Source organism: Lepidochelys olivacea, assembly GCF_965140295.1.
Source record: "Lepidochelys olivacea isolate rLepOli2 genome assembly, chromosome: 16".
Classification (NCBI taxonomy): Eukaryota; Metazoa; Chordata; order Testudines; family Cheloniidae; genus Lepidochelys; species Lepidochelys olivacea.
The window spans coordinates 7,411,051-7,433,051 of NC_140426.1; the positions used below are offsets into that span (position 1 = coordinate 7,411,051).

A 22,001-nucleotide genomic window follows, 5' to 3' on the forward strand; every position below is an offset into this window, starting at 1 on the left:
AGCGCTCCTTCACCAACTGGTGTCATGCTTGCCGTCACTGCTGTCTCGACTCTTTGAACCCATGTTGCTCCCCGGGATGCAGTGTCCTCTTCTGGGCACGGTCCTCCAGCTGTGCCCCCACTCTGGTATCTCCCCCTTCTGGAGGACTGGCAGACCTTAGTCCCACCACTTGCCTCGGGGCAAACTGCAGACTGGATATTGGCCACTCTCCTCATTAGCAAGGGAGGGTGCCAGGCCCGCCCACTACTCTGGGTCCTGACCCAGTGACCCTATAGCCAGCAGCCACCTACTGCCCTCCTCCAACCCGCTGCCTATTTTCCCTGGGCCACTTCCCCTGTAGCCCTAGCAGCCTCTCAGCCCTTGTAGCAAGGCCTCAGCCTGGCAGTCGTGAGCCAGCAGCTCACCCTCGCACTCTGCTGCCCCTGCCCAGCCCTGCTCTATCTATGGCGCTTCTTCAGGCAGCCAGTCCTCCTCCCTTGCCTTCCAGGGAGAGGCTCTGCTCTGCTGAGCAGCCCTTTATATATGGCCCTCGCCAGCCCTGATTGGCTGCTCCAGCAAGCCTTCCCCCTATTGGTGGGCTCAATAAGCCCTTTCCTGCTTAGTGGGCTCTGTGCAGACTCCCTGGTGCTGCTTTTAACCCCTTCTTCTCCCTGTGTGGGGCAGCTGCCCCACCACACTCTCCCTCTCTGGTATTTATCCCTCTGATGCAATCATATATCCCTTCTGCTTTCATTTGGTTTGGCTAAACAAGCCAAACTCCTGGAGTCTCCTCTCCTAAAATAGGTTTTCCATTTCTCTGATCATCCTAATAGCCCTTCTCTGCACCTGTTCCAGTTTGAATTCATCTTTCTTAAACATGGAAGACTAGAATAGCACATAGTATCCCAGATGAGGTCTCACCAGGGCCTTGTATAATGGCAATAATACTTCCCTATCTCTACCGGAAATATCTTGCCTGATACATCCTAGGATTGCATTAGCCTTTTTCACGGCTGCATCATATTAGCAGCTCTTAGTCAGTCTGTGATCAACCAATACACCCAGGTGTTCCTTTCCTCTGTCACTTCCAACTGATATATCCCCAGCTTATGGCAAAAATTCTTCTTGTTAGGCCCTAAGTGCATGATCTTGCACTTTGCACTATTAAATTTCATCCCATTTCTATTGCTCCAGTTTTTAAGGTCATCCAGATCTTCTTGTATGATATCCTCCATATTAGCAATACATCCCAACTTTGTGTCATCTGCAAGTTGTACTAGCACACTTTTTGTGGGGGTGCATGAAAATTTTCATCAATGAAAATGTTACGTAAGATCGGTCCCAAGACCAATCCCTGAGGAGCTCCACTATTAACCTCCCTCCAGCCTGACAGTTCATCTTTCAGTATGACCCATTGTAGTCTCCCCTTTAACCAGTTCCTCATCCACATTTCAGTTCTCATAGTAACCCCTGTCTGATATGTGGTTCACAACTGAGAGTGCCAAACTCAGGACAGTCTGTCTGAAAACAGGGCAGACACCCCAAACTGGTGGTGTATTCTATAATTAAGGCTACGTTTATGTCACAGGTCATAGAAGCCGTGACTTCCAGTGACCTCTGTGACATTTTCTGCTTCAGTCTCCGGGGCTGCAGGACAGGAGCTGGCAGCCAGCAGGGCCCTGGCAGGATTTCGGCAACAGGCGACAGCCTCCTCAGGGTACCCGTGCAGGGTTCCATTGACAGGCGACAGCCTCCTCAGGGTACCTGTGGAGGGTTCCATTGACAGGCGACAGCCTCCTCAGGGTACCCGTGCAGGGTTCCATTGACAGGCGACAGCCTCCTCAGGGTACCTGTGGAGGGTTCCATTGACAGGCGACAGTCTCCTCAGGGTTCCAGAAACCAGGGACAGCCTCCTGGGGATGGGGGAGAGAACCATGCAGCTCCCAGCCACCATGGTGGTGGGGGAAACCATGAAGCCACAGCAGTAAAAGTCACGGACAGGTCACGGCTTCTGTGAATTTTTGTTTATTGCCCGTACATGTCTGACTTTTACTAAAAATAACCATGACAAAATCTTAGCCTTATCTATAATTAGATTTTACCAAACCAGTAACAAGCAGCATCCCTGGATTATTATATTGGCCATACCATCGAGGCACAGATGGTCCCCTTAGGCTCATACCTTGTAAATAACTCATTTTTTTCTTAGTGAATAAATCCTTAGAAAGTTTACAATAGGATTGGCTACAAGTGTTGTCTTTCGTGTGAGATCTAGGGTACAATTGACCTTAAATAAGTGACCAGTCCATTGGGACTGAGAGTAACCTGAATATTGTTTCAGAGTAGCAGCCGTGTTAGTCTGTATCCGCAAAAAGAAAAGGAAGACTTGTGGCACCTTAGAGACTAACAAATTTATCTGAGCATAAGCTTTTGTGAGCTACAGCTCACTTCATCGGATGCATTCAGTGGAAAATACAGAGGGGAGATTTATATACACAGAGAACGTGAAACAATGGGTGTTACCATACACACTGTAACGAGAGTGATCAGGTAAGGTGAGCTATTACCAGTAATAATAAGGTGAGCTGGTAATAGGGTTAAGGTTACCTGATCACTCTCGCTACAGTGTGTATGGTTAGGGTTGATGGGGCTTCTTCCCCTGCAGGCTTGGAGTGGGGGAAGCAATGCCATGGAATGGTGCAGTGCCATGGGCCCTGTGAGATAGAGAGCCTGAGGCCATGATTGGCATAGTCCAGCGCTACCATGGTGAGCCACATGTCCCAATTGCTGCTGTCCAGCTGTGTCACAGTGAGCCAGGTGTCCCATCACTGCAGTCCAGCTGTGCTACGCTGAGCCTAGTGTCCCAATTGCCCTAGTCCAGCTCCAATCTGATTCTGCTTTAGCATTAGTTTCAATTTTTTGGAAATTGTTGTACAAACATGGATTAAAAATTGTATTAATTTGTATTGCAACACTTTGAATTTGAAAATAAAAGCTCCTATTTGTTCTTTCAGTTTATGATAAGAAACCCAGTGTGGAACTTTGGTAAGAGACTACCACAGACATACTGGCCTAATAAAAAAATTTATACCAGCGCTGGACTGATACCTTTCTACACAGGCTTTGTACCAAGTAAGTTTATTCTCTGACCAAACATGAATCACTGAGATTATTTTTATAATTATTCGTATGTGGTGGCCTGAGTCCTGGATCACGCATGCAACTCCCATTGTTCTGGGCCTCTACAAACAAAGAGATGGTCCATCCAATAGAGCTTACAATCTAAATATGACAACAACTGGATGCAACAAACAGATGGGAGAAACACAAAGAAACAGAGAGTCAGTTCTGTTCAGCAGGACAGGTCATTGTTACAGCACACCAGCTGCCTAACCACTGTTCATATTTTGAAGATATCACTGTAAAGGGGAGAGTTTTGAAGGAGGTAGAATCATAGAATATCAGGATTGGAAGGGACCTCAGGAGGTCATCTAGTCCAACCCCCTGCTCAAAGCAGGACAAAGCAATCCCTAAATGGCCCCCTCAAGGATTGAACTCACAACCCTGGGTTTAGCAGGCCAATGCTCAAACCACTGAGCTATCCCTCCCCCTTTTTTTTAAACTTTTGCAGAAGTCTAAGTATGCTGCTTCCAAGTCTGAGGAGTAGCATGCAAGATAGCACTTGAAAATTGAATAAATAGGTATCACTGGCAGAGCAGAATCAGGCATCAACATCTTCATAGTGAATAAGAGATAGGTAGTGTGGAGATAGGCCTGTGTAAGTGTAGGGAACTACGAGAAGAGGATGGAACTAAGGACAGAGTCCTGTGGAACCCACACAGAAGGTTGGGGCGGGGGGGGGGGATGAGGAGGCAGTGCTGAAGAAGCAATTAGAAACATAGAAGGAGAACCTGTGTGCATGGTCACAAAAGCCAAGAAAGGACAAGATTTCAAGATGAAGAGCATGATCGCCACTGTCAAAGGCAGCTGACAGGTAAAGAAGGATGATAATAGTGTACTGTTTCTCAGCTTTGGCCAGGAAGAGGCCATTGAAGACATGATACTGAAAAATAACTTTGCAAGATAATAGGTTACCATCCTTAGGGAGACTCTTGTCCTAAGTCGTTATTTTTATAATACCAGGAGAAGACTCCATTAGAATAAGCGAGGTTGCATATAAGTTGATTATGAAATAGAAATTCGGTGGACCTGCAGTGGGATCCGTTAAGGAACCTATGCATTGCAATGCTGAGTGTCGCCGTGCATAGAAAAAACAGGAATAACACTGATCCACCAAGCTGTTAGGCACCCAAGCTCCCTATACAATGAATGAGCAAAGACAGGTGCCTTAGAATGTGATCCACAAAAGGCTTAGCCAGGAGCCACCTAAGCTAGCCAATGGGAGATGTTGATGAGACAGGTGTGTGCTAAACCCTGCCCCTCTCTTGGAGATAGGCACCTAACTCCAGGCTGAAGGCAGGTGCCCATCTCTGCTTAGCAGTCCATGTTAGATGTCTAAGGCATTTCTTGAGGCAACGAGGTAGACGGCCTGCCTCATTCCACATTAAATAACAGGAGAGAAGGTGGTGCCATCCACTAACAACTTGTATCCCATTGGTGAGAACACTCATCTGGGATGTGGGAGCCAAGGGAATGAAAGGTCTTGAACCATGGTCTCCTTTTGTTCAGGAGAGTGCTCTAACCACTGAGCTAGGGAATATTCTGACATGGTGCTCTCTCGCTAATGCACTGTGGATAACTAATTAAAGAGTGACTGGAGCCCAGGTCTCCCACCTCATAGGTGGCTGCCCTAACTACTAGACTACAAAATCATTCTCTGTGTCTCATTCTCTCTGGCCCAATGACTGTTCCACCATGGATAAATACTAAAAAAGTGGCTCTAAGACCTGTCAGCTGCCTGTGATCATGAGATGCTTATATCTTGCCTGTGGAGCCTGACAGGAATGAGGATGCTCGATTTTGGATTTGTTTCTTTACTGGGCAATTGTTTTCCTGCCCCAAAGGTGATCTCACATGGATTTCCACCCCAGAGTTCTACTCTGCCACCTCTCCTCTTCAATGTACAAGAAGGTGTGGCGTGAAACGCCTTAAGTATAGCATCCAACTTCATTTTCCATTTCAGCCATCCTTGAAGATGCCATCAAGTGGCTTTCTCATTGTCTAGCTGAAGCTGAGGCATGGATAACAGTGAGTTCTTAGATCCTGCATGAGTCCATTCCACAGCCTTGGACTGGTGTCTCAGGAAAAAAAAAAATTTTCCTGCGCAAAGGAATTTTTTCCTTCTTGTAGATAATTCCATTGTGCCAAAGGTATGGCGTTATTGACAGCAAACCCTGCCCAGGACATTTCTGTCATATATCAGGTATCCTCAGGGTTGATAGCTTCATGCCCAGCTACAGTGCATTGCTGTTGTCCAGCTGAGCGGCAACACGTGTGTATTACTCAGGCCAAGACATCAGCCACAAGAATGGGAGCACCTAGTCTCCCAGCCAGCTGCACACACTTGACTTGCAGAGACTGCTCGATGAAAGCTCAGTGTTAGCAAGGACTCAAACAGCATGCCTAAACTGTGAACTGATTTCAATAATTGTGTGTGCCTCTTTAACCAGAGGAAATTATAGTCGAAAGAATAGTAAATATGGCAGGCGACCAGCTTGGCTTAATGGTGAAATCCTAGCGGATCTTAAACATAAAAAAGAAGCTTACAAGAAGTGGAAGGTTGGACATATGACCAGGGAAGAGTATAAAAATATTGCTCGGGCATGTAGGAATGTTATCAGGAGGGCCAAATCGCACCTGGAGATGCAGCTAGCCAGAGATGTCAAGGGTAACAAGAAGGGTTTCTTCAGGTATGTTGGCAACAAGAAAGCCAAGGAATGTGTGGGCCCCTTACTGAGTGAGGGAGGCAACCTAGTGACAGAGGATGTGGAAAAAGCTAATGTACTCAATGCTTTTTTTGCCTCTGTTTTCACTAACAAGGTCAGCTCCCAGACTGCTGCGCTGGGCATCACAACATGGGGAAGAGATGGCCAGCCCTCTGTGGAGATAGAGGTGGTTAGGGACTATTTAGAAAAGCTGGACGTGCACAAGTCCATGGGGCCGGACGAGTTGCATCCGAGAATGCTGAAGGAATTGGCGGCTGTGATTGCAGAGCCATTGGCCATTATCTTTGAAAACTCGTGGCGAACCGGGGTAGTCCCGGATGACTGGAAAAAGGCTAATGTAGTGCCAATCTTTAAAAAAGGGAAGAAGGAGGATCCTGGGAACTACAGGCCAGTCAGCCTCACCTCAGTCCCTGGAAAAATCATGGAGCAGGTCCTCAAAGAATCAATCCTGAAGCACTTGCATGAGAGGAAAGTGATCAGGAACAGCCAGCATGGATTCACCAAGGGAAGGTCATGCCTGACTAATCTAATCGCCTTTTATGATGAGATTACTGGTTCTGTGGATGAAGGGAAAGCAGTGGATGTATTGTTTCTTGACTTTAGCAAAGCTTTTGACACGGTCTCCCACAGTATTCTTGTCAGCAAGTTAAGGAAGTATGGGCTGGATGAATGCACTATAAGGTGGATAGAAAGCTGGCTAGATTGTCGGGCTCAACGGGTAGTGATCAATGGCTCCATGTCTAGTTGGCAGCCAGTATCGAGTGGAGTGCCCCAAGGGTCGGTCCTGGGGCCGGTTTTGTTCAATATCTTCATAAATGATCTGGAGGATGGTGTGGATTGCACTCTCAGCAAATTTGCGGATGATACTAAACTGGGAGGAGTGGTAGATACGCTGGAGGGGAGGGATAGGATACAGAAGGACCTAGACAAATTGGAGGATTGGGCCAAAAGAAATCTGATGAGGTTCAACAAGGGACAAATGCAGAGTCCTGCACTTAGGACGGAAGAACCCAATGCACAGCTACAGACTAGGGACCAAATGGCTAGGCAGCAGTTCTGCGGAAAAGGACCTAGGGGTGACAGTGGACGAGAAGCTGGATATGAGTCAGCAGTGTGCCCTTGTTGCCAAGAAGGCCAATGGCATTTTGGGATGTATAAGTAGGGGCATAGCGAGCAGATCGAGGGACGTGATCGTTCCCCTCTATTCGACATTGGTGAGGCCTCATCTGGAGTACTGTGTCCAGTTTTGGGCCCCACACTTCAAGAAGGATGTGGATAAATTGGAGAGAGTCCAGCGAAGGGCAACAAAAATGATTAGGGGACTGGAACACATGAGTTATGAGGAGAGGCTGAGGGAGCTGGGATTGTTTAGCCTGCAGAAGAATGAGGGGGGATTTGATAGCTGCTTTCAACTACCTGAAAGGGGGTTCCAAAGAGGATGGCTCTAGACTGTTCTCAATGGTAGCAGATGACAGAACGAGGAGTAATGGTCTCAAGTTGCAGTGGGGGAGGTTTAGATTGGATATTAGGAAAAACTTTTTCACTAACAGGGTGGTGAAACACTGGAATGCGTTACCTAGGGAGGTGGTAGAATCTCCTTCCTTAGAGGTTTTTAAGGTCAGGCTTGACAAAGCCCTGGCTGGGATGATTTAACTGGGAATTGGTCCTGCTTTGAGCAGGGGGTTGGACTAGATGACCTTCTGGGGTCCCTTCCAACCCTGATATTCTATGATTCTAAATTGCACTGTAGCTTGGGGCCCCAGAACTGGGTGGGAGGAACTAGTGCCCCCGCAATGGACATACTGGGGGGCTTATGCTTCCTTCCATCCCCCCCTCATGTTTTCTGCCCCCACATTATCACACAAAGGTGAGAACAGGATCAGGAGGTAAGGTTGGACTAGCCACCATGGTACACTAGGTCAGGCTGGCCATTGGGGAGCAAGTAGGAAGAGTTCTGCTCTCCCCACCTTCCTGCCATTGAGGGTCCTTGAGGAGACACCTGGCCTGGGGGTGGGGCACCTGCTGCCGGGGTGGGGGACAGTGCAGCAGCACCTGGGCAGGGAGCATCAGCACACAGGTGGGGGGGGGGAAGCACAGAGCACCAGCTGCCAAGGAACAGCAATAGGAACTGCTGCGATGCCCCTTCCCAGGGTGGAGCCATCTGCCATGTCCTCCCCACCTAGTCTCAGTAGCTAGCTTCCCTCACTCCCCTCCCTTCTGTAGATAAAAATTGAGATCTTCCCCAAACTGATGGGAGAGGAGAAAAGAAACAATGTGAGAGTGAGAGAGAGCAACATAGAAACAGGAAAAAATTAAGCATAAGCAGAGAGGAGAAAAAAGCAGGACTGAAATTCCAACTGCAAATATAGGTGACTGTGGTTCTCGGAGCCTCCCATAATCTTAAAGGGACAATATGTGTCCACAGATCTACACATCTGTATAAGGACTGTCTCATGATTTCAAGCAGAGATGAGCAATAACCAGCAGCTACGCAACTGGCAGGTGGTTTGTTATAATTTTAGAGCAGGTTCCCAGGGCTATGATGGGGAAGGTGGTTGGGACGTATTCATGGTTGTGGAAACAGGGTGCAAAACAGAAGATTCAGTGAAGGACTTGTACTCGAAGTTGGCAACAACATCCGTTAAAAAGAGGCACATCTGGTAAAGACCTGACAGCTGAGGTCATGAGTGAGGAGCTCAGTGGAGAAATTTGAGAAATGCAGCCGTTGTCAGTTTAGGTGCTGGGCTGTGCCTTCTGGTACTGAAAGGGACCGCCCCTGGAACCTAGAGTAAATGCAGTCTGGCCTTCTTGTTTACAAGACAGGCCGGAGTCTTGTTGAACTACAGGCTTCAGGAGGACTAGCAAAGTGCACACTTGCTGCCCTTCAGTTAAGAATTTAGAGTCTGAAGTATAACTAGTCTCAAAGCACACAGCCAAATCCACTTTGAGAAGTGTAACATGGAAGCAGCATTCCCTTTGCACTGATCCCAAATGCTACAAAAGTTCCAAAACATCCTAAGCTGTAAGCCCTGTAAACAGCCTAGGTTATGAAGGAAAAGTGGAAGATTAATCATCTGAACATAAGAGTGGCCATACCAGGTCAGACCAATGATTCATCTAACCCAGTATCTTGTCTTCCTCCAGTGGTCAGTGCCTGATGCTTCAGAGGGAATGAACAGAAGAGAGCAATTAGCAAGTGCTTCATCCCGTTGTCTAGCCCCAGCCTATGGCAGGCAGAGGCTTAGGGACACCCAGAGCGTGGCGTTGTATCCATGACCATCTTGGTTAATAGCTAGTGATGGACCTAGCCCCCATGAACTTATGTAAATCTTTTTTGAACCCAGTTATACTTCTGGCCTTCACAACATCCACCAGCAATGAGTTCCACAGCTTGAATGTGCATTGTGTGAAGTACTTCCTTTTTGTGTGTTTTAAATCTGCTGCCCATTAATTTTATTGAATGACCCCTGGTTGTTTTATGTGAAGAGGTAAATGACTGTTCCTTCCTTATTCACTTTCTCCGCACCAGTCATGATTTTATAGACCTCTACCCAATCCCCTCTTCGTCATCTCTTTTCCCAGCAGAACAGTCCCAGTCTTTTTAATCTCTCCTCATAGGGATGCTGTTCCATCCCCTTAAGCAGTTTTGTTGCCTTTCTCTGTACCTTTTCCATTTCTAATATCCCTTTTTTGACACTGGGCGAACACAACTGTGCACAGTATTCACGGTGTGGGCATATCATGGATTTATATAGTGGCATTATGATATTTACTGTCTTATTATCTAGCCCTTTCCTAATGGGTCTGTTTGCTTTGTTGACTGCTGCTGCACATTGAGCAGATGTTTTCATACAACTATCCCTGATGACTCCAAGATCTCTTTCTTGAGTGGAAACAGCTAATTTAGACCCAATCATTTTGCATGTATAGTTGGGATTATTTTCAGAGTGGTAGCTGTGTTAGTCTGTATTCACAAAAAGAAAAGGAGTATTTGTGGCACCTTAGAGACTAACATATATTTGAGCATAAGCTTTCGTGAGCTACAGTTCACTTCATCGGATGCAGGATGAAGTCAGCTGTAGCTCACGAAAGCTTATGCTCAAATAAATTTGTCAGTCTCTAAAGTGCCACAAGTACTCCTTTTCTAGTTGAGATTATGTTTTCCAATGTGCATTACTTTTCACTTATTACTTGATTTTATCTGCCATTTTGTTGCCCGGTCACCCAGTTTTGTGAGATCCTTTTGTAACTCTTTGCAGTCAGCTTTGGACTTAACTATCCTGAATAACTGTGTATTGTCTGCAGATTTTGCCACTTCACTGTTCACCCACTTTCCCAGATCATTTATGAATATGTTGAACAGCACTGGTCCCAATACAGATCCTTGTACCATTTACTAACATAATAAAAAATATAAAAAATGAAGAATCCAATGAATGTATGTTAAGCTATATAATTGCTTCAATAAATATGTACACAGTCTATCCCTTTGGTTAGCTAAAAGCACCAAATTATACCAGCCATTGAGAATCAATCTCTCTTTAAGACTATAACAAAAAAGCAAGAGATTAAAATTTATTATTTCATAGAATATCAGGGTTGGAAGCAACCTCAAGAGGTCATCTAGTCCAACCGCCTGCTCAAAAAAGCAGGACCAATCCCCAATTTTTGCCCCAGATCCCTAAATGGCTCCCTCATAGATTGAGCTCACAACACTGGGTTTAGCGGGCTAATTCTCAAACCACTGAGCTATCCCTCCCCCTATTTAACTTCCTGTTATTAAAATCCTATATGAAACTGGTTTGTGTCCCTCTATCTTTCTCAAGGAGAAACTTCTATTTTGCCCATGTTAAGTATCCTCATACCTTCTTGTCAACTGTCTAAATGGGCCATCTTGATTATCACTACGAACATTTTTTTCTCCTGCTGATAATAGCTCATCTTAATTAGCCTCTTACAGTTTGTATGGCAACTTCCACCTTCTTTGTATGTGTGTGTATATATCTCTCTTCTTACTATATGTTCCATTCTATGCATCCAATGAAGTGGGCTGTAGCCCATGAAAGCTTATGCTCCAATAAATTTGTTGGTCTAAGGTGCCATAAGTCCTCCTGTTCTTTTTACCATTAAAGTGGCCCCCTTTGGCACCCCATTCTCCACTTACTGGGTGGAGGAGCTCAGGACCACTGCCTTGCAGCAGGGTGGTGTGGTAGGGGCTTCTTCTCTGAAGGAGAATTCCCGATGTGTGTGGCTAGAATCAGCCCATCCATGGGCTGCTCTTTCCTGCATTGATCTGACCTTTTGCCCTCTGTGAGCATGAGAAGGGGAAACAGTTTTGATTTGCAAAAAGAAAAGGAGTACTTAGAGCTGAACAAATATATTTAAGCATAAGCTTTTGTGAGCTGCAGCTCACGTCTGATTTGATTTCCACTCTCAGTTTGTCCCCATAATCCTGCTTCAGAGCAGGGAGTGAAATTAGGCTCAAGGATTGCTCCAAAAATATTTCAAGCAGTTATGATCTCCCTGTCCTCAAAGAGGCTAGTCTTATTGCCTTCCTCCCTACACATGGAACCTTCTGTGCATCTGAAAGGAGATACAGGGATGAACTCCCCAAAAGCTTCAGCTCTCTCTTGCATGAGATCTACATGAGGCAGATGAGTATTTCCTGTGGAGTCCTCATGGGGTATAAGTGGGGTTGCAGTAGATGGGAGTTTGGCCCCAAAATCCTTAACTGCTTTCTCCAGTGCTGGAAGTGCCCATGCTGTATTCAGTGCCATGGTCCAACTGAGCTCTGCAGGCAGCACAGCTGCTGATGCAAGATCAAGGTGCCTTCTTTCATTTAGTACAGAACCCCTCTAGCATCACTCCCATCACAGAGGTGAGGAGCTGTTTGCCCCAGAGCCAGTTTTTCCAATCCTGCCTACCTCCTTTCCCACCTGGGGGAGAAGGGCCCAAGATGACCCCTCCACCCCGACTGACTTGAGAGAAACTGCACTATCCCCAGAGCCAGCCAAGCTCCCCATCAAGTCATTCAACAAGCAGAAGAGTGAGCACCGTACAGACCTTTCCTTTTGCCACTGGGTTTTCTTGGCCCACCTCTCTCCTGAAGCCTACAGTGGACACCAGCCCCTGCAAATGCCTCAAAGGGGAAGCAGAGCCAAGGAAACAATCTCTCCAAGCAACAAAAGCAGTCCTGGGGTCCAAAGGGGAAATCAGACAACACTGAACTGTTAGAAATTTTGAAAAAGTTTCTAATTTCACTCCAAAAAACTCTGCAGCTCAGAGGTCTGTATGAGAAGCCTGGTGCCACAGAGGCAAAAAAGGATCAAAGGATTGGGGACCAAGGCATTTGGAAAACCACTGAGACTCACAAAATCTGAATTCAGCACTCAGGCTCCCTAAGAATGGGATTCACACAAGCCAGCACATACAGCCACCTGAACTAGCCAACAGATGCCAAGAGGGGGGAAATGTGATAAGTCACAACCTTTTCAGGGGGTTCATGCCTAGAGTCCAGGCTGAAGGGAAGTGCCTAAGTTCTGCTTGGGATTCTCTACGAGCCCTCTGCTGGAGTCAGGCTTCCTCTGCAGGAAGCTGCCAGCAGGAGCTACTCCCCGCTAGCTTTTAGCCAAGTGGTTAAGGTACTCACCTGAGTTGTGAAAGACTCCCACTTCAAGTTTCCCCTCTTCCAGCTGGGGAAGAGATTTGAACTTGACTCTGTATGCCTTTAGGAGGATGCCCAAACCACTGGACTAGGGGATATTCTGATGTGCTGTTCTATCAATCTCTCCTGTTGAAGCTGGTCCACTTTGGCTAAATAAACATTGGAGTAGGGGGACTGGATGCCTGGCTCATTGCCTTATCAGCAGAAGGGGGGAATACAGCTGAGGGGGGTCTCCCCCATAACAACCTTAAACACTAGGCTAAAAACCAAGAGCTCCTTCATCTGCCCCCAGCTATTTTCTATAGAGTTAAGCAACATGCAAGTATACCTGCCACCTTAGGGCCCACAGGAGTTCCCCATATTTATGAACTGCTGCAGGCTGCATACCCAAAAGCAGAAACTTAAGCCAGGTCTATGCTAGGAAATTGAGGTGGTGTAACTACATCACTCATTTTAAAAAAAATGAAATGAGCCACACTACACCCCTGAGCAGTTAAACCAACCTAAACCCTGCTATTGATGGTTATGCTGAAAGGACTTTTCATGTTGACATAGCTACTCCCTCACTAGGAAGCAGAGCACATACACTGACAAAAGCAGCTGCCCAGGAAGTATCTACTGCAAAAATTTAAGGGCCCATTGAGTTTAGATACCTATAGGATTCAGTGGCAGCAGAGAGGAATTTTTGCAAATAGCAGCAGTGCACAGATCTGTGCCTTAGGCACCTAGAGGCAGTTATGCACTTCAGTCTCTGGGCTCCAGCCCCAAGTATATTGACTTCCCCCATATTGGTCAAGGCTCTCATTTCTCTGAGCACTTTAGACAGTGCTCAACTCTTAAAAGGTGACATAGCCAGATGAGACCTGAAAGGCATCATTAAAAATTCAGGTTTCACCTCAAAAAATTATAATAGAAGATTCCCCCATATTAATCAGACATGACCTAGGCTCCTCCCCTTCCAAAAAGCCCCAAATTAACAGGCACCTAATTTGAATCTTGGGCATCACTTCTGAATTATCAGCCAGCAGGAAGGAATTTCAGGTTCTCTTCACCTGAAAGAAGCCCCCCCAAAAAAACCAGGCAAACCTGCAAAATTGAAGCAGTGGTGTTTTTGAAAGCAAGTTAAATTTTTTTAAAATACAAAATCCTTGCATTTCACCGAGCTGGGACAACACAAGTGGAGTACAAACCTAGTCTTTTGAAGCCATCCACTATTTATGCTGCAAACATTTACAGCATAGAGTATTCAATAGAGGTATTTAGTAAGTTCTCTCTAAACACATGGAAAGTGTATTTATAATTATGCATTTCAGTTCACTAGATGCACAACTACTCCGCACCTCTGGCAGAGTAGTCTTATTTCAGTCCAAGTGGACATTGCAAGTAGACATCCTTATTTGAGTCTTACCCACAGTAGTACATGTAAAACCATTTTTGTTCTAGTATTTTCTCCAACTAAAATTAAGAGCAAAATAGGCAAGTACTTATGCAAAAATAAACTACGATATTTTGTTTTCCAGCCTTCAGACACAGCTATGCCTTAACATTTGGGAACAATACCCGGAAAGCCTACCAGAAAGGGCAGACACAAAACTCTGCGCTGTGAAAAATGCTTTAATTGTGGTGTCTGTACAGCATTTGACATGAAGTCATCAGGAAACAGAAGTGGAAGGTACACAGTAAAGACATGAATAAAGACAAGTTTCTGAATGAGAAGGGAGTTCATACAGCTTTAAACATAATTTACAGGAGTAGCTACTGCACAGGTTTTATGCTGCCTCTTCCTCAGCTTCCTCCTCAAACTCCCCCTCCTCCTCAGCTGTGGCATCCTGGTACTGCTGATACTCAGATACCAAGTCATTCATATTGCTCTCAGCTTCAGTGAACTCCATCTCATCCATGCCCTCTCCAGTATACCAATGCAAGAAAGCCTTTCGGCGAAACATAGCAGTGAATTGCTCAGAAATGCGCTTAAATAACTCCTGGATAGCTGTACTGTTACCAATGAATGTAGCAGACATTTTCAGGCCCCGGGGTGGGATATCACAGACAGCAGTTTTAACATTATTGGGAATCCATTCAACAAAGTAGCTGCTGTTCTTGTTTTGTACATTAAGCATTTGTTCATCCACCTCTTTCATTGACATGCGGCCTCTAAAAACTGCAGCTACTGTGAGATAGCGGCCATGACGTGGGTCACAGGCAGCCATCATGTTCTTTGCATCAAACATCTGCTGTGTGAGCTCTGGTACAGTTAAAGCACGATATTGTTGGCTCCCACGGCTGGTGAGTGGAGCAAAGCCAGGCATAAAAAAGTGCAAACGGGGGAAAGGAACCATGTTAACTGCTAGTTTACGCAAGTCAGCATTAAGCTGACCTGGAAAACGCAAGCAGGTGGTAACTCCACTCATGGTTGCTGACACCAAATGGTTCAGATCACCATATGTTGGAGTAGTTAACTTCAAGGTTCTGAAACAGATGTCATATAGTGCTTCGTTATCAATACAATAGGTTTCATCTGTGTTCTCTACAAGCTGATGTACAGAAAGAGTGGCATTGTAGGGCTCCACTACAGTGTCCGATACTTTAGGAGATGGCACAACACTGAAAGTGTTCATGATCCTGTCAGGATACTCTTCACGAATCTTGCTGATTAAGAGGGTGCCCATGCCAGAGCCAGTGCCACCACCAAGGGAGTGGGTAAGCTGAAAGCCCTGAAGACAATCACAGCTTTCTGCTTCTTTCCTTACAACATCTAACACAGAGTCAACCAATTCTGCACCTTCTGTGTAGTGGCCCTTTGCCCAGTTGTTTCCTGCTCCACTCTGACCTGGAAAAGAGCCATTTTCACTTCAGATTAACACAGCAAGCCATTTGCTTGCAAGCAAAATGAAGGATGAGCCCCAAATGATTGCACAACCAGGGGAAGCCTCCACACCCCACCCAGAAAAAAATCACAGAATATCAGGGTTGCAAGGGACCTCAAGAGGTCATCTAGTCCAACCCCCTGCTCAAAGCAGGGCCAATCCCCAATTTTTGCCCCGGATCCCTAAATGGCCCCCTCACAATAGCTCATAACCCTAGGTTTAGCAGACCAATGCTCAAACCACTGAGCAATCCCTCCCCCCTAAAGTACTTGCTCTCATTGCAACCCAGGTACAAGATGCCACTCAAGTATTTTAAGAAAGATATTTCATACTACTTGACTTTCAACTTAGCGTTAACATTCAAAAGGGTCCGCTTTGCGCCCCCCCCCCCAAATTAACTTTTGCTCCCTGCACTAACCGGTGCAGCCTGAACCCGCTTATCTGAGGTGCGCTCAGAACTTCCCCTTTATCTGCCCGCGACCAGCTCCAACTGAAGGCGGATGCGGGACCGTTTACCGCGCTGCGGCCAGTGCCGCCCTCCCCCCTCGCGGCCCCCGGCCCCGCGGGCAGGCCCCCGCCTTACCGAAGACGAAGTTGTCGGGCCGGAAGATCTGCCCGAAAGGCCCGGAGCGCACCGAGTCCATCGTGCCCGGCTCCAGGTCCACCAGCACCGCGCGCGGCACGTACTTGCCACCTGCAAGAGAGGGAAGCGCGTGAGCGCGGGGCCGCCGGGCGCGCGGGGGGGTGGCGGGAGGGGGGGGGGCCGGGCCGAGCCCTACCTGTGGCCTCGTTGTAGTAGACATTGATGCGCTCCAGCTGCAGGTCGCTGTCGCCGTGGTAGGTGCCGGTGGGGTCGATGCCGTGCTCGTCGCTGATCACCTCCCAGAACTGCAACAGACGCACGGGTCAGGCGGGGCGGGGCGGGGCAACCCTCCCCCACCCCGCGGCAGCCGTTCCTCCCCGGCGGGGCCGGACCAACCCCCCAGCCCGCCGCGGGGGCGGCGGCAGAACTGACCTTGGCCCCGATCTGGTTCCCGCATTGCCCGGCCTGCAGGTGCACGATCTCCCTCATGGCGGCGGCACCCAACACCCTTCAACGGCAACAGTCACGCAGCGGTCTGCACAGTAGCTGCGTCACAGCGGCCAACCGCCACCGCTTATATACCAACGGATTGCGCGCGCACCGCTCCTGCCCCCGCCCACAGCCCCTGCCGACAGCCACGAATGGCCGCTCAGAACGAGGCTCAGCAAAATAAGAACTCTCCTGTCGGTTAAAACGGTGTCGCTCAAATTGCTAATCCCGCCCAATTCCAGTCCGCTCTCTATTGGTCAGACTGTTCAACTACCTTACGTCACAATTAGCAATCTCCCTCCTCAGGACTCTCCTCATTGGCTCGATTGAATGATTGATATGGTGAGTGATTGGCTGTTTCCCTTAGCAATGAACTAATGTCACACTGACTAGATGAAAACGAAGTTGTCTTGGTAACCGCTGTTAAGCCCTAGCAGGAGCGAGGTGGCGGTTTGCGAGGGGAGGGGAAGCGTATTCCTGAAGTTATTTACGTAGGTTACAGGGCGTAGCGGGTGAGTTGCGGAGCACGGGCTGCCTGGGAGCGCTGCGTTGTGGCCGTAAAGGGAAGTTTTCTTTCGTCGCCAGGTTGCAGGGGACGCGGAGACAGCGGTTACCCTGGAAGCAGCTGAATGTAAACAGCGCAAGCCCTTGCCCAGCCCCCGCCCTCCACCCTGTCACCCCACAGCCCCCGCCCCCCAACAGAGCCCCCCGCAACCCCGCCCTCCACCCTGTCACCCCACAGCCCCCGCCCCCCAACAGACCCCCCGCAACCCCGCCCTCCACCCTGTCACCCCACAGCCCCCGCCCCACAACAGACCCCCCGCAACCCCGCCCTCCACCCTGTTACCCCACAGAGCCCCCGCCCCCCAACAGAGCCCCCCGCAACCCCGCCCTCCACCCTGTCACCCCACAGAGTCCCCGCCCCCCAACAGACCCCCCGCAACCCTGCCCTCCACCCTGTCACCCCACAGCCCCCGCCCCCCAACAGAGCCCCCGCAACCCCGCCCTCCACCCTGTCACCCCACAGTCCCCGCCCCCCAACAGACCCCCCGCAACCCCGCCCTCCACCCTGTCACCCCACAGAGCCCCCGCCCCCCAACAGACCCCCCGCAACCCCGCCCTCCACCCTGTCACCCCACAGCCCCCGCCCCCCAACAGAGCCCCCCGCAACCCCGCCCTCCACCCTGTGACCCCACAGAGTCCCCGCCCCCCAACAGAGCCCCCCGCAACCCCGCCCTCCACCCTGTCACCCCACAGCCCCCGCCCCCCAACAGAGCCCCCCGCAACCCCGCCCTCCACCCTGTCACCCCACAGACCCCGCCCCCCAACAGAGCCCCCCGCAACCCCGCCCTCCACCCTGTCACCCCACAGCCCCCGCCCCCCAACAGAGCCCCCCGCAACCCCGCCCTCCACCCTGTCACCCCACAGAGCCCGCCCCCCAACAGAGCCCCCCGCAACCCCGCCCTCCACCCTGTCACCCCACAGCCCCCGCCCCCCAACAGAGCCCCCCGCAACCCCGCCCTCCACCCTGTCACCCCACAGCCCCCGCCCCCCAACAGAGCCCCCCGCAACCCCGCCCTCCACCCTGTCACCCCACAGCCCCCGCCCCCCAACAGAGCCCCCCGCAACCCCGCCCTCCACCCTGTCACCCCACAGCCCCCGCCCCCCAACAGAGCCCCCCGCAACCCCGCCCTCCACCCTGTCACTCCACAGAGCCCGCCCCCCAACAGACCCCCCGCAACCCCGCCTTCCACCCTGTCACCCCACAGAGCCCCCGCCCCCCAACAGAGCCCCCGCATCCCCGCCCTCCACCCTGTCACCCCACAGAGCCCCCGCCCCCAACAGAGCCCCCGCAACCCCGCCCTCCACCCTGTCACCCCACAGAGCCCCCGGCCCCCAACTGAGCCCCCCGCAACCCCGCCCTCCACCCTGTCACCCCACAGAGCCCCCACCCCCCAACAGAGCCCCCGCAACCCCGCCCTCCACCCTGTCACCCCACAGCCCCCGCCCCCCAACAGAGCCCCCCGCAACCCCGCCCTCCACCCTGTCACCCCACAGCCCCCGCCCCCCAACAGAGCCCCCCGCAACCCCGCCCTCCACCCTGTCACCCCACAGCCCCCGCCCCCCAACAGAGCCCCCCGCAACCCCATCTTCACCCCGCCCTCCACCAGCTCCACTCCCCCCACAGAGCCTATCACCTTGCCCCCCAAAAGACCCCCACAACCCGTCCTTCACCCTGTCACTGCACTGCCCCCCACAAGCCCCTGCCCCCCAACAGGGCCCCACAACCCTGCCTTCACCCTGTCAGCCCACAGCCCTGCACAGCCCCTGCCCCCCACCAGCTTCAGTCCCCCACAGAGCCCATCACCCTGTCCCCACACCCCTTCCCCAACAGAGCCCCCCTCAGCCCCACCTTCACCCTGTCTTCCACAGCTTCACTTCCCCCACAGAGCCCTGCACAGCCCTTGCCCCCCACAGAACCCATTACCCTGCCCCCACCCCTTTTCCCCAACAGAGCCACCTGACCCCCAACAGAGCCCCCCTCATCGCCACCATTCACCCTGGCCCCCACCAGCTTCAGTCTTCCTTCAACAGATCACCCCACAGCCTCTGCCCTCAACAGAGACCCTGACCCCCACACCCCTGTCCCAACGGAGCCCCACTATCACCTTCCACACACCCTGCCCCCCACAACTACTGGCCCAACACAGCTCCCCTGTCCCCTCACAGGATCCGCCCCCATCAGCCACTTTCCCCAACACAGCCCCACCCTAACCCTTCCCCACACCAGCCACTGCCCACTGCCAGATCCCCCCATAGCCCTGTCCCCAACACAACCCCTCACCCTGCCCCCCCACTCCTGCCCTAACAAAGCCCCCCACAGCCCTGTGCCTTATCCTGCCCCCAAAACAGAGCTCCTCACGGACTTATCCCCACCCTCCTTCCCACAGCCCCCTGCCTGCCTCCCAAATACAGCTTCTCCCACATCCCCCACATACCTCACCCTGCTGCCATCCCCTCATAGACCTCTCCCCAACATAGGACTCCTCCCAAAGCCCCACACCCTCTCTTGTAAGCGATATATGGGACTGATATGCCTTGAATGATTGATTAATGATTCAATCTGGCCCTCAAAAAATAGGTCTGGTCTACACACTTACATCAATATAACTACGTTGCTCAGCGGTGTGAAAAATCCACACCGCTGAGGTTATACTGACCTAACCCCTGGTATAGACAGTGCTATGTCAGTAGGAGAGCTTGTCCCATCAACATAGCTACCGCCTCTCGAGGAGGTAGCTTAACTCCCGTAGTTGTAGAACATCTTCATTAAAGCGCTATGGCAGTGATGCAGTGTTTTAAGGGTAGACCTGCCCTTAGAAAAACTATCCACCTCTGTTTATCCCATAATAGGATCCACCTATGAAAACAATAAGAAAATGGTCCATATCATGTGAGGCATTTTGACTAAAAACCCATACAGATCAGCCAAAGTTGGGTGTTACCTTCATTTAGCCAGTTTCTTTAGTTCAAGAGAGGATCAGCAAGGCAAGGGTCTCTCATTTACATACATATACACATTTTTTCTCTCCCAACCTCTCTAAAAGACTCCGAGTTACCAAACAAGTCACACCCTGTTTTCCGTTGCAAAGTGGAGTTGAGTGGGTGAATCAAGAAGAGATGAGTGGGAAAGCTCCAAGTTAAACAAATAAGAAATGTGGTTGTAAGATTGAAGGTCAAATTAGGCAAACTATTACCTGAAGAAATCTAAACCACAGGCTTTCACACCAAATTATAAACTATACATTGTTTCCTTATAAATCAAATATACCTTGAATAATCTGTCTTTCACCCTAAATTAGAATCTGCACATTTGTTTGCCTTGAAAGTCAGATTCACATCCTTCTATATGTGGAAAATGTCTCTTGTTCTGTTTTAGGTCCTAACTAATATGAAGTGCTTTCAAAGAACATATAGAGTATGTCCTCCAAATATAGAAGACTATAAGGATTTTGTTGGTTTATATTGTAAAATAATCACTCCACTGTAGAAGTAATCGTAATTGTCTGGCACAAGGAAAAAGAAATGTTGATATAAACCTGTGTATAACACTGGGATATTAAGAGAAATTGCTGAAAGGAGGTAGGTATGTAAAATATTAAACAGTTAACTGGTTAACTAGTAAGCATTAGTCTTGCCGGTTAGCCCACCTTAACCATTAACCCCCAGCCCTGGGGACCGCCGGAGCAACCCCAGGCTGGCCAGCTGACCCCAACCCCGGACAGGCCAGCCAGCTGACCCCAGCCCTGCCAGCCAGCCCAGCCCCAGCCCCTCTCCCTTTAATTGGTTAACCAATTAAACTATATATTTTTAATCATTTAAATGGTTAACTTTTTAAACAATACTTACATCTCTAAAAAAAGGGATCCCAATTGATAGTAGGGGCACATAAGGAAGTACAATCCTTGAAATAAATCAAACTTTAAAAAAGCCTTGGATAAGAAAGGGGTATACACCCTTCACATTTGTTAAAAGAAAAGGAATACTTGTGGCATCTTAGAGACTAACAAATTTATTTGAGCATAAGCTTTCATGACCTACAGCTCACTTCATCGGATGCATTCAGTGGAAAATACAGTGGGGAGATTTATATACATAGAGAACATGAAACAATGGGTGTTACCATACCATACCATACTGTAAGGAGAGTGATCACTTAAGGTGAGCTATTACCAGCAGGCGGGGGGAAGACACCTTTTGTAGTGATAATCAAGGTGGGCCATTTCCAGCAGTTGACAAGAACATCTGAGGAACAGTGTTGGGGGGGGGAGAATAAACATGGGGAAATAGTTTTACTTTGTGTAATGACCCATCCACTCTCAGTCTCTATTCAAGCCTAAGTTAATTGTATCCAGTTTGCAAATTAGCTGGAGGCCATCCAGACCACACCACACAATCCATTGTCTACAGCCAAGCTCTAAGTTTATTAAGATAATGCTGAAGTAAAAAGAAAATGGTACAGAGTTTAGGCATAAAAGTTTCTGGTTTTCAGGGAATAAGATTCAGATTATCAAGGGGTGCGAAATTCGATTTAGGAGTGGGTGGCGTAAGGAATACATAATCTGCAATCTTCCCGATTGGGGGTAAAAGTTTAACAGGTCAAAGTACAGAAATTGAGCTATCGGGGTATGTTGTCCATGTAATGGCTGTGTTCAGGTGTGGAGTATAATGAGTGGATACCATGGTGAGGATGGATCTGCCCTCATTTGGTGGGATTTAATGTTCAGTGAGTTTATGGTTCCAGTTCATATGGTCCAATGGAAAAAAGTCTCTCAGTCCCTTTCCCATAGTTCATGCACGATGTCGTACCGGCTCACATCTCCTGTTGCTGTCGGTGGCCAGTGATGTGTTCGATGTAGATGTCCCTGGACCATCGGATGGTGTCCGAGACCATGAGGCGCCGCATGAACCATGCGTAGTGTCAACCAATCCCACAGGTCTGCAGCACACGC

At 49.3% G+C, this 22,001-nt stretch overlaps 2 protein-coding genes across 2 annotated transcripts in view; one reads left to right on the forward strand and one right to left on the reverse strand.

Annotated features, from left to right (window-relative positions):
* The window catches only part of CIMIP2A (ciliary microtubule inner protein 2A), a gene marked incomplete at its 3' end in the record, with an annotated part of 72,867 nt that extends 58,712 nt beyond the window's left edge, over positions 1-14,155 (forward strand). Inside the window, exons 6-7 of the mRNA XM_084650370.1 lie at positions 2,994-3,111; positions 14,070-14,155. Of these exons, the coding sequence (XP_084506496.1) occupies positions 2,994-3,111; positions 14,070-14,155 (204 nt within the window). The remainder of the gene's footprint in view (positions 1-2,993; positions 3,112-14,069) is intronic.
* TUBB4B (tubulin beta 4B class IVb) lies at positions 14,146-16,590 on the reverse strand. Its single transcript, XM_084650369.1, has 4 exons — positions 16,432-16,590; positions 16,196-16,304; positions 16,000-16,110; positions 14,146-15,379 (listed from the first exon to the last, which is right to left on the reverse strand). Exons 1-4 carry the CDS (start codon positions 16,486-16,488, stop codon positions 14,319-14,321), a joined length of 1,338 nt encoding a protein of 445 aa, XP_084506495.1. The 5' UTR covers positions 16,489-16,590; the 3' UTR covers positions 14,146-14,318.
* Positions 16,591-22,001: the final 5,411 nt, after the last annotated feature.

What these genes read in the sequence shown, in the direction of transcription:
- TUBB4B (XM_084650369.1), bottom strand. Translation starts at nt 16,488, where the DNA reads ATGAGGGAGATCGTGCACCTGCAGGCCGGGCAATGCGGGAACCAGATC. An exon ending in GGAACCAGATCGGGGCCAAG is followed by an intron (nt 16,305 to 16,431) that starts GTCAGTTCTGCC and finishes CGTCTGTTGCAG; the next exon opens with TTCTGGGAGGTGATCAGCGA. An exon ending in GCCCGACAACTTCGTCTTCG is followed by an intron (nt 15,380 to 15,999) that starts GTAAGGCGGGGG and finishes GCTCTTTTCCAG; the next exon opens with GTCAGAGTGGAGCAGGAAAC.